A 12,809-nucleotide genomic window follows, 5' to 3' on the forward strand; every position below is an offset into this window, starting at 1 on the left:
GTACTTAAGTCTATATGAATATCGTTAACTCATGACTGCATCTAGTCATCACCTTAGTCCCAAGTCAGCGACCTTTATTGTCTTTAAATCGTGGAGATGGTGGCAAGCCCTTCATTCCACGCGAACCAACAGCTCCCTACCCTAATTATTACCGTTAACCTCAACAAGTTACCAGATTACTTAGTAATTTTTTCTAAAGATATTCTTTAAATACTGTCCCAAAGAAAATCGTGAATCTTTATAATTCACTTCCCTAACAATCTTTCCCTCGCATTAGTGAAAAATCAGTTCGTTAACTTCCTACAAAAATATTCTAAACACCCTTTTAAATCGTAGACAGTAAAATAATTTTAGGGATGCACCGATATGGGTACAGCCGATATATCGGCTATTCGTGGCCGATATTAACAAAGTTAACTATCATAACACTAATCATTATAAAAGACGGTTCAGTGACCTGTCAAGGCTGTCATACCATTTTATTCAAATTTTTCATGAAAAAAAGTTTGCAAGAGCATATCCGAATATGTTAGTTTTCATTTTACGTGATACACATTTTCTATCACAAATCGAATATCGTTGTTTATTTGTTTACACTCGTAACCCCCTGTCTAAAAAAGGAATGATCTAGCTTCTGCCGTACGTGGCGCGGACAATCATATAAAATATTATCATTAGTTAGTTAATCGATAAATAGTTTTCTAATATCTAAGCCGATATTGCCCAATACCGAAATATATCGGTGCATCCCTAATAATTGTCTCAATACAACGAAATTCGAAAGTACTCGACGAAATAAAACTCTTCTATTTTTAGTAACTAAAAATGAGTACATCTCTGAAAATGTCGAATTTTGGTCTCCTATCCCCTCGTTTTTTCGAAATGATTATAAATTCTCTTGCCATCCGGATTACTTCCAGAAAAAGAGAAGGATCGAAAGAATCAAATTGGACATTTTTTTCGAAAGCTTTTCTTATCCCCCTTGTTGTCATCCTGGGGGCTTTGCGAAATTTTTCATTTCTATTCCTTAGGAATGAAAATTGATAACCATCTAATTTAAAAGTATCCCGCGTGCCCTGGGGGTTAACCATTCTTCAGCCGTCTCTAGTTGCAAATTATTTCGACTTTTTGAAAGGCTTTGGCGCTCTCTCACACTCTTCCTTAATTTCCAGTATTACTCGAGAAGTTTTCACGAGCAAAAAGTGTACATTTTCAAATACACCCTTCTCTTTCGAGACAAATTAAATATTTCCTCCACTTCTTAATAGATGGAGTGTCGGCCTCTCCAAGTTGTAATTTATTCGCCAAGTTTTAAGTTTCCTCGATTCGCAACTTTTAATAATTTCTCCCCGTTCGTTCTCTGGGGAACTCGAGTCGTTTTTGGAGGAAAATAGGCAAATTGGGAAACCTGACGCCCGTAAAACTGTTGCGGACGCGCCGCTAAGGGAGTTGTAGATTTATGGGAGTAACCTGCTTGAGAGGCTAAGTACGTTGAGCTTTCGAACGGGGGACGTCTAGGATTCTGCGGTTCCCAATTAACGGTTCAATTTTAAAATGTCTACAAGACCTTTTTTTTAGCCTTTCCAATGTTTCGTATATTTGTAAGTTCGAATTTTAATTTTATAAATTAATCCCTTAAAAATTTACAAAGTAAAACTTAAATAAATTAATTTGTATGTTTTTGAATTAATAATTAATTTAAAAAATGACTCTTTCTAGGAACATTTACTACAATATGTCACTTTAAACCAGAATCTATAAGAATTAATTTATTGAGTTTGTTTAATAGATTGAGTTTAACTAATCATTTGAAACTGTTTATTTATTTTCCGAGTTCTAAATCGACATCCGCTGCCATCTAGGTTGTTAAATTGACATTTAAAAAATACATCTCCGTCGATACAACTGTACTGTATATTTTAATAAGTAAAGACTAATTAATTTTACTTTGTGAATTTTAAGGGTAGTCGTTTGAGAAATTTTAATTAATTTGGGCTCTTTATTTTTTAATTTAAGTAATCTCTAACTTTGAAATTGGGAAAAGTTTTCTACTCCCTTCGAAAGTATTTCAACAACCATTTCGCCATTTGTCACGTTAGGAAATTTAATTAAATAACCTGGGATTTTGACAATACGTATCCGCTGAAATAAATACAAGCCCCCCGCGATGTTACCTCGGAGCTACCTCCGAGGCTCCGTAGGGAGTAAAGTTGGCTTTGGAGAAAGGATGAACTAGAACCATAAGTAACATAACAACGATAAGTATGACACTTCCTATTGCTTTAATGCTAATTTTCTAACCGAACCTATTTTCGGCACTGATACTCTCTTCAAGCTGTGACTTGGACTCGCGACTTACCGTTTTGGATGACTACTTTTTGATACCAATTTAAGCTTAATATCGGAGAGCACGTTCTGGAGTCGCGAGGGGCTTCGGCTTTGTTTTGAAGCCCACGTGCGAATCACGCGTTGTAAAAAAAACATGAGCTCGTGGCGCCGAGAAAAACTTTTTTAATTTTTATCATTTTAGCCTAATTTTCCGCCTATCTATGGGAAACCAGATATTTCGGCTTAGCGGAAGTCTCGCGTATTTTAGACACTAGAGGGCTCTGAGCTGAGAAAACATCTTGATTACGCAATAGCTATGAACATCAGTTGGGTTGTAAATCTCGTTAATTGTCATACTTATCGTTATTATGTTACTTATGCTAGAACGTAGCTCATCTCCGACGCGCCCAATTTCCTGCGGGTCATTTTCGTGTGTACGTGAATTTTGGCGCAAACTTCGTCTGGTTTTGGGTAGTTTTTTCACGCTGAAAAATCTTTTTTTTAATATAATTATTAGTAGCTTTATTATTATTTTTTAAACTGCTCATTTTACGGCACTACTATCTGTTTTTCCTAAATAGCTTTTTAAAGCTGTTATGGCGATAAAATTTGCTTAGAACCCAGGCTAAAATGCTCTCGGAAATGGCTTATTTTTCGAAGCCCTAATTTGTACGCACTTAAGATAATGGTTTCCGTGCAATATTTTAGCTACTTTTACGCTAATTCGGGCATCCAGAAAATGTGGAGGCAATTGTTTATGTAAACGATGTTTTTAGTTCTATTTTTTAAAGGCAAATTTATTATGGTTTTTCTTAATTCTTATTTAGTTTATAATATATTTTGAAATTAAGCTAAATCATGCATCGAGTTTTTAAGAACCTGAAAATCAGGGTAAATAGTACGCTTTCAATATCGCCCCAATAAAATATATTTATTGTTATTTAAAGGCAGGAAATTTTAAACAAATTGAATACGATGTTAATATATAATATAGGTTTATTTTAAAATAATTCTCATTTCAAGTAGCTAACTTTTGATATATTTAGAATATTCCGAATTAAATAGTATTTTTCTTTCTATAAATAGAAGAAAAAATACTGCATTACCTAGAAACAACCAAAGTTTATTCCAAAAGTACTTTATTATTAATTTAAAAAAGTGCATCCCATCTTAAGCTTAAAATCGAAAAGCAGTTCTTTGAACTCATAAAAACCGTTTAGTTTTCTTCGGTAAATAATATTAGACCCGCCCTAAAAAACGCGTAAATGTGGACGTGTAGGGAAAACAGTCTACGCGCGATAAAGCTAGCGTCTACGCTCCAACAAGTTCTCAAGTACAGATTTTCTATGGCAAACTTAAGCTTTCTTTTAAACCGCGAAAAATATTTTTCTTATCAGTAAAGTCGTCGCTAACGCGAAAGCGGGAACTATTTTTTCTCTTCCGCGGATGAACACCCCCTTTCGTCGGCGGATGGATTCCCCGGGGCGGCTAACTCGTTCCGCTGTCAAATCCCCGACTCATCACGCGCTCAGATGATTCCAGCCGGAATTCGTCGGCTCTTGTATTTTTCTTCATCAGCGCTTCCAGAAAACGCCTTATCATTGGCCTACCAGTTTTCTTCGGCGAATCATTGAGTTTTTCGCTTACTTTTTGAAAGATTACCGCCGGGCTCCTATCCCACTTGTAGAGACTCGTCTGTCTGTTAACCAGTTTCCACACATTTTTTTTCCTTCGTCGTTTTATCGGCGAAGTACATTTTCCGTAAACGAGGGGGTTAGACATACCTTGCACTTTTTTTTTCCTCCCGTTCGTTTAAAAATGTTCATTCGCTTGATGAGGTTTTTATGGCTTTCAATTGCAGTGTATAGATGGCGCCAGGATCTTGTTTCTCTTTTTTATTTTAAGAAGGGGCGAAATGTTTTTCAGGATTCTCTAGAGAGTCTGGGTGTTATGATCGTATCTTTTTTACGGCTTCTTGTATTAAGGCGTTATTAACCTTTATACTCTAGGTGTTGTTTTATTATTATTTCCTAAGACTTGGTCCTTAATGTTGAAGTGGTTGGGATTTACCCGTATGGTTAACCTTAATTTTATCGTTGTTTCTAAGCCATAATTTAGTACGGGATAGGTGTCCCGACTAGTCCTACTTTTTTCGTAATTGAAAGTACAAATAAGCATTGCTTGTTTCGCGTAGGGAATATCCAGTTATCAAAAATATTAAATTTTATGAATAAAAGTAAATTCAAAAACAAAGTTATTTAACAATACACATAGATCTAATAGCTCATTAATATCTACACATTTAATTTTCACTATTAAAATTTTTTCAAAGGCCTAGGTTTTCTTCTGCCTGTCACCCTTTAAATTTGCTTTCCTTTGGCCTACCACCAGGGTATTTGTTTGGAAGGAAAGTAAATTTAAAGGGTGACCGGCAGAAGAAAAACTAGGCCTTTAAGTTGATATAAGGGAACAATGTATTCTGAAGTTTCGGGTAATTATAAAATATTGGACCTGTTTATTCAATTCGTTTTTACCAAGTGATATCTCAATTCGGAAGGAATCGAGCTCGCCCCTCGTAACCGATATGGTTTAAAAGTTATTAACTATTATTACTTATAAGTAGTGTCTAAATATTACAACTTTTTTAAATGATAAATGTTGAAGGCTTAGGGTCTAAAAAAATGACATATTAAATTTTGTAAATATTACCATAAATAAATACGTTTATAGTCACTAAATATTAGTCGTTGACATTCTGGTTGACGAGAATCGCTCTAGTACGCTAACCTCCCTTTAAGTATTAATTAACCATGACACCGAAATAAAGAGTACTAAAGTTTTAAACTGTATATTTCGTATACAAAACGAATTAAATGTTAAATTAAACTCGTTTTCATTAAATTTTCCTCGCTTCACCAAACTGTTTATGTACCATTTCCCTTTCATTAAGAAAAAAAATCGGAATTAAAAATACATTCCCCCATTTTCGGAACGTAGATTGAAAGGGATTAAAATTAAATTGCGAATTCTTTCGCAATCTTTTCCCGCTTGAAGCGCTGCGCTCTGCAATCTCATTAAGACGGGGGGGGGGGGGGTAAGCTTACGCTATACTAGTAACGCCATCTCTTATCGCTTCTCCCAAATCTCTCTCCCGCCTTTTACTATTGAAACTTGTCTGTCTCTACTTTAATCCCTGGTGTTAAATCCTCATTATTTGGAATGTTGTTTATCCCGTATTCTTTCTTCTCTCTCAATTTGGAAATCCGACGTTTCGTTATTCTTCTACTAATTAATCCAAATATTGGACTGTTGAAGCGTCAAGTTTAATATTGACCAAACCCATTTTCCTTCTTGCAGAGCAATGACAGTTGGCTCACGCAGGACGGGGACCAGGTAAGCTGACCACGATAAAACTACCCGACTACGGGGATATTCCGAGCTTAGCTGGTACTTCGACCGACGACGGACGCGTTGTAAAGTTTGCGGACGTCGAAACTCGGAATACCAGCTAAGCCTCGGTTATAAATTAACGCGGTTATTAATAAATGGGGGAGTGTCGATTTTAGTTGCTAAGTCAATAGAAGTTTTGTTTTCTCGGCAAGGGGCGGCCTCGCCCGGCCTGACTCGAGTGTTGACATACTAAATCTTCAATTATTATACGCCGAGTCAAAAGGAAAAGATATTCAGATTGCTAGTTGGGCCGCTAATAATTTAATCTTAGATGTGAAAGTAAATAATGTTGGTATTAAGAAAGTTTTCGTTAGATTTAGAATCTTTCCTATTTATTTAACTCCTTCGCGGCGGCTATAGAGAGGCTTAGAATACAGGCATAACGTGTACTTGTACGTGAACGATTGTAATTTATTTAGCCATACGTATGACACTATATTGGAGCGAATTGTAGCCTTTCAGCAAAGGCTTAAGTAAAATTTAATGTTCAAAAGGTGCTTATATTCAAATTTTGATATAAGCTTTTGGCTTGTATGTATAAAAGTCAAATCTACATTTTCTTACCTTTAGAATATAATATCTAAAATACAAAGACTACTGAATTAGGGATTATAGATTTTCTAATTCTTCTGTTAATTTGTTAGTGGTGAAAATCTGTTGTAATAAAAATGCTTTGATAACAGGGTTGGAATAAAACTAGTTTTTTTTTAACAAAAACCCTGAACCAGGTTTTTTTGTTTTAAATCAGGTTTTTTTGAAACACTGCTTTATTTTACTTTTAATCTATTTTTCGTTTTTGTTTATCCGTGCATACATATTAACAATCGTCTAAAATTAATATGAGTATTATTACAAGTCTCACGTGAACAGAACAAAGTTTTGGTTTCGTTTTTTACAAGTCTTGCCAAAACGAAGTTTTAGTTTTAGTTTCATTTTGCATAAATGCAGGGTTACCAAGAAAATGCCTCGAAAATGTTATAGAATAAATAGGAAATTTTCAAGCCAGTTAAATGAAAATATAGAAAAAAACCATAAGGATTCTTATCGAAAAACAGTAGATAAAATAAAGTGAAATATAGGATGAAGAAGGGTACCCGACGATGGAATGTTTTCGAGTTATATACTACTCAAGAAAACCTCAGGAATTTATAGGAAGGTATTGAAAATATAGGAAATGTGTTAACATTGTAAATGTTTTAGAAATGTAATCATAATGGTAAGAAAATGTACAAACATTTTGAAATCATTTTTAGTTAATTAAATAAAAAAACCATTGGTTTTTTAAAAACAATTTTGGTTTTATAAAAAAAATACTTGGTTTAAACCAGCCAACCCTGTTCGATAAGCCAAGAAAGTGGCATACTAATTGAAATTATATTACTTGTAATTTAACTATTAATAGCCATATAATAAAATTATATTTTTGGTCTACTAACGCCTGTAAAAGTGTTCCATTGACAGCACACCGGTGTACTGGGCAAAGTCGACATTTAGGAGTAGCTAGATTTATTATGACGCTTTTCCATACGGTGGACCACGGAATGCCAAGAAATGAAATATACGGGAGATGCGCCATTTATCTCCCAAACGGTCACCAGGGGTTCCAGGCCTAAAATGAAAAACTACTTAACACCAGGGTGCGCACGTTGTTATCCAATTCCAAAAATCGTCACATTTCAGTGTAGGAGGCAGTGCTTCCAAGCCGGACATTTTTCCATCCCGAAAATCATAGTAACAAATGGTTGCTCTTTGCTGGATAGAAAGGGCTCATCCTTCCTTAGCTCACAGCCGCCTTCGATAAATCTGTACAAACCAAAGTAGAAATTTTTATCACGTATCTTTCCTATTATTTTTGCCTCGGATCCCCAAAACTTTGGCCGTTGAAAAAAAAAGTTTGGAACTCGGCTTGAATATTTGAAATTTATGTGTTTCCACTACACCACCAATATAAATTTTTATTTCTATGATAAAATATTTCACGTTTTTTTTAACCGAAATATGAAAGAGAAATTGTAATCTCGGCCGTTTATAGAAAATGTTTTAGTGGAATGCTAATTTAGGATCGTCATTTTTGCGGGTTTAAAGTTGATAGTAATAAACGAATTTCACTGACATCTATCTATTTTTCCATGAATAACGAAATTGATTTTGATTTCACGATATTGAAAATCGCTTATTGAAATGATGTATTGATTTCTATATAAACACCGTTATTTTCGGTATTTGAAATAGTTTGTAGCAACTTAAATTTAAGATGATCTCAAACCTTGTCTCTTTCTTGAAAAAGAACCCAAATATGTTTATTCTTCTCTTTTACGGATGCTAGTGAGGTATAAAATTTCACATCTTTATCTATAAAGGTCCTCTAAAACCTAATGGAGTAGTTACTATAGCTTTTCCATTATACTGCTAAAAAAAGTAAATATACATTTTTGGAAGATGACCCCATTTCTGGAAAATATCCTAGTGTTGTTTCCGTTACAATTTCTTCTACGGGGAAAAAAATGATCAAAGATATTCTTCACCTCCGACAAAATTTGGAATTTTCAAAAAAGAGGAAAAAAAATAATAAAAAATTATGCTTTTATTTTTTATCGTATTTTCTATTTTCGGATGTACTCTTTCGAGTTAAACTAGTTTGGGAGGTCTGAGGGGACTTCAACCCGGGTTGACTAGGGACCGACGTGGGTTGAAAGGTCACCGCCCCTGTTTTATCTTCTACTTTCCTCCTGGGTCTTTTCTATTATTGGCTCCTCCTCGGACTTGGGATCTTATTATATGGTACTTCGAAAGTCGATGGATTCTAGTTCTCTTCAACTTATATTAATTATTTTATTGTAGAGGATGGAGAGCGTGCAGCCTTTTAGTCATTGATTTCCTATAAGGCACCTTTTGTGATTGGTTAAGCCTCGGAATGTAATTAGTCGCAGCGTATCCGACGCTGGCTCGGCGATTTTTTTTATATACTGAAGGCCCTCTTTCATTTCAAAGGATTTTTGACTTTTCGATTGGCCGCTACTTTCACGCTTGGTTAAACTTTTAAATCGTTGTCGTCTCATGATCCAATTTAAATTTCTCATTTCATAGAGTGGACTTTTTTTTAGGCTAAATTTTGTTTTAAACTTAGACGATTTGACATTAACTGTTACCATGAGTCTCTTATATCCCCTATAAGTATGACCCCTTTCCATGTTTCGTATGTTCACAGCGCCTCTGTTTTAAATCAATTTTTTTTGATACTTTAATGGATTTATGCAACTTTACGGAAAGGGTTTTGTAGCAATAGCAATTCGGAGAAAAATATTTAATAAATTAAATTTAAGGTTAATTTAAATGTTTTATTAACTTAACCCTACACCCTAATAAATTAATTAAGAACAAGATGCACAAAATGTTTAAAAATAAATCAGAAAAAATATTTAAATCGGAAAAGATATCGAATTAAATTAAATTGATTTTTCTATTTAAAGGGGAACGGCCAAGCTTTTCCAAATATGGCCTTATTTCCGTATCAAAAGATTAACAAGACGTTCAATATACTAACACGTACCATTTTTTTGTCTTGAAAAAATAGCTTTTGGCCCAAAAAGTTGAAACGAAAAATAACGCCAGGTGTTTGGGTTTGAATTTTCGCCGCCATCTTAGGGGCTGCCGCCAGCGCCCCTAACCCCGTATGAGCGATTTGTGAACTATCCTAACTTTTAAAATCGCGCAATTTAGGCTTAAGTCTCTTATAACTGCAAAACAAAATTTGGTTGTTTTTAAAATTGTATATTTTCCGCTACGAAAACTACCTTGGAAAAAGTGTATTGAAAATAAATTGCATCCCTAAAGGCGTTTTTTTCCCTTTCAGGGCGAATATTTCGTAGAAAAGCAATATCTGATGATTTTTAAAGTGAGATGGACTTTTTCGCCCGAAGGGGGGTTGTCAAATATGAATTGGGGGAAGGACTTCAACGCGCAAACCTGTGGAAGGGAAGAGTTTGTTTTCCCAGGAAATGTCGCTTTTCGTTTCATCCTCTTTATCAAACTTCCAAGTGCCCTTTAATGTCGGAAACCAAGGTGTGCTTCCCCGAAAGCACCCGCGTCATTATGACGTCATCTACTTTTGGGATAAATTTATTCTTAGACTAACCTATAATGGACGGTACACACTCAATAGAGAGTTAAGTTAGATCAACGTCAACGCTGTGGTGGTGGCTTTTGGCAACATGTTTAATCTACTTGAACCTAATTAATAATCCGAATTATGATTTCCAAAAATTTCTAAAGATTTTTTTGGATTTTATTATTTTGAAAATAATTTGGAATTTTTAAGATATGCATGATAGATTTCCTGATTTCTGTGGATTTTTTTTCTGATGATGATTTTTTATGATAAATTTTGATTATTTTTTATTTTGTTAAATTAATTTCGTTATTTTTAATTAATTTATATTATTTTAAAATTAATTTCGTTATTTTTAATTAATTTATATTATTTTTAAATTAATTTAGTTTATTTTTAATTAATTTATATTAGTTTTAATTAATTTCGTTTATTTTTAATTAATTTCGTTTATTTTTAATTAATTTCGTTTATTTTTAATTAATTTCGTTTATTTTTAATTAATTTCGTTTATTTTTAATTAATTTCGTTTATTTTTAATTAATTTCGTTTATTTTTAATTGATTATTTTTTATTTTTAAAGATAAATTTCGGATTTTTAATTTCACATATTTCTTCAGATTTACAAATCATTTGGAAATTTTATTGTTTTTTTTAGAAATTGAGTACTTAATGTTTACAATTTTAAGTAAAGGTCAGGGAAAAGACAGAATTCGAAAGTAGGCCTACAAAGTCATGGAATTTAAACAATATATCGAAGAATCACCTACAATGAAATAAACGCTGATTAAAGTAAAATTAATTAATTAATTCTGATTAAAGTAAAATATATAGTTCCAAAATGGCTAAGGATGCACCGATATATCGGCCTATTTTTCGAATACTGGTATCGGCCAATATCGGCTTTATTAGAAAAATATTTTCAAAAACACATTTACAAATAAGAAAATTATCGATTAACTAACTAATGATAATATTATATTCAGAATCTAGATCATACCTTTTTTTAGACCGGGGGTTACGAGTGTAAACAAATAAAAAACAAAGATATTCGGTTTGTGATAGATAATATGTATCACGTAAAATGAAAAGAAACATATTCGGATATGCTCTTGCAAACTTTTTTAATTGAAAATTAGAATAAAATGGTATGGCAGTGTACTGAACCGTCTTTTAGAAATTATTTTATCATAAACACAACTGTTAATATCGGCTGTACTAATATCGGTTTATCCCTAAAAATGACAAATTTTGGTCTGAATAAAATTCAGGGAAAGTAAGGGAATTTGAAACTGAAAATTCCTTGACAACCCTGAGGGCGTTTGGGAACGATGGTGTACCATTATTTCTTTGCCTAAGGTTCAATATTAACTTTTCTCGCAATATTTGTTAGGTTACTCTGTACGTTCGAAATACTTTATCTATAATGTATTTCTGAACTAAAATGTAATCCTTAAAGGGATAATATATTTTAGCCTCATCTTTCAAGATCTTAATCACGGCGTAAAAGCTCCTTAACGACGCCTTAATTTCCATTCCATTAGCAGGCGCGTACTGACATCTAGCCTCAGTCGCAGGTGTTACTAAGTCGCGCGTCAATTTAGACGTTGGACCTGAAACTCTATTTTTTGCCCAAAATGAAGCAGTCATTCACGTTAATTTAACGCTTAAACGACTCTAAACTTATCAAATTAACGATGGCAAATGCTGTTTGTAATCGTTTCAAATCCTGAACAGCAATTATTGAACATGGTTGCCACACGTCAAGGAAAAGTAAGGGAATTTATAAATGGGCCTAAAAAGTCGAGGAAAGGTCGGGGAATTTTAAGAATTTTTAATGTCTATTAATTCCGTTTAATATTAGGTTGTTTCTTTACGCTTGTTCCGGGATCCTGCCACTCGGTGAAATTGCTAGATTTAGCTATAGGATAAATTCCTATACAAGTTGGTAGTCCTATAAAGTCCTATATTTTAAGAAATATTATACTATTTTCCCTATAAAAATTTTAAGATATGACCCGGTACGTAGACCAATCAGCTCGTCAACATTTTTCTTCAATACTAATATATTTATTAGACTATAAAATTGTTTTATGATATTATAATCTTTAAAAGGTCTAAACCTCAAAGTACAGACGCCAGGAAAATCTGTAAATTTTGGCGTAACCGTTTGCGTTAGTACATTTTTATGAATTTCTAAAACCGTCATTTTCTTAACAAATCTGTGAAATATTTGGTCACTTAAAATTCGGTTTAATTTCCATCGAAAGGCGTCGCACGAACCGATCCTCCACCAACTTTAAATATAAAAAAAACACACAATTTCGTAGTATAATTTCAAATTCTTTAGTTTTTTTAGCCCCGAGATTTAAAAGCTTTCAAAAGAGATTCAATATTTTTAGAGTAAAGGCTAGAACCGCAAAAAAACGCGGTTACGAAATCACGTTTCTTCGCAGTATCACTTTCAATTCTCTCTGAATATAAATTTAATTTGAATTTTGAGGAAACTAAATTTGCATAAAAGTAAAATTCCTTTCCTTTACCCTCATTTCGGTTTCTTTAGGGGTTAAAAAAAATACCCTTACAGAAGGGGAAAAAATAAAAAATTCTTTGTCTTTACGACACGCTGGTTTTTTTAAGCTGAGGTTTACCCCAACTTCGCGTACTTCGGTTATAAGTTACCTGAAAGCCCAATGGTACCGTTAGATTTGACGCGTCGTGAAGTTGCGAGGAATGGTTTGGGTAATACTACGCCTTTCCTAAGATTCTAAAAGAAGCCAATTTTAAACAATGTATTCTTATTAAAAAAACATGTCCCAATTTTTACGAATGCCTTACGGACTTCTCCTCTGTATTAGTTTTATTTTCCCGGAACTGCGGTGTGTACTATTTGTTCTGATTCTCGACGAAGAATCTAATTTAA

At 33.5% G+C, this 12,809-nt stretch overlaps 1 protein-coding gene across 18 annotated transcripts in view; it reads left to right on the plus strand.

The window, feature by feature from the left end:
* The window catches only part of dlg1 (MAGUK family member discs large 1), a 298,752-nt gene that overhangs the window by 261,537 nt on the left and 24,406 nt on the right, over positions 1-12,809 (plus strand). For 15 of the 18 annotated variants that reach the window (XM_090168259.1, XM_090168260.1, XM_090168261.1 and 12 more), the window contains one exon: positions 5,686-5,721. The exons of the other annotated variants lie outside the window; for them this stretch is intronic. In XM_090168259.1, coding sequence (XP_090024385.1) covers positions 5,686-5,721 — 36 coding nt within the window. The remainder of the gene's footprint in view (positions 1-5,685; positions 5,722-12,809) is intronic. 18 annotated transcript variants of the gene reach the window in all.

Source organism: Leiobunum rupestre, chromosome 3 (genome assembly GCF_980474605.1).
Source record: "Leiobunum rupestre chromosome 3, qqLeiRupe1.1.hap1, whole genome shotgun sequence".
In the NCBI taxonomy this organism is placed as follows: domain Eukaryota; kingdom Metazoa; phylum Arthropoda; class Arachnida; order Opiliones; family Sclerosomatidae; genus Leiobunum; species Leiobunum rupestre.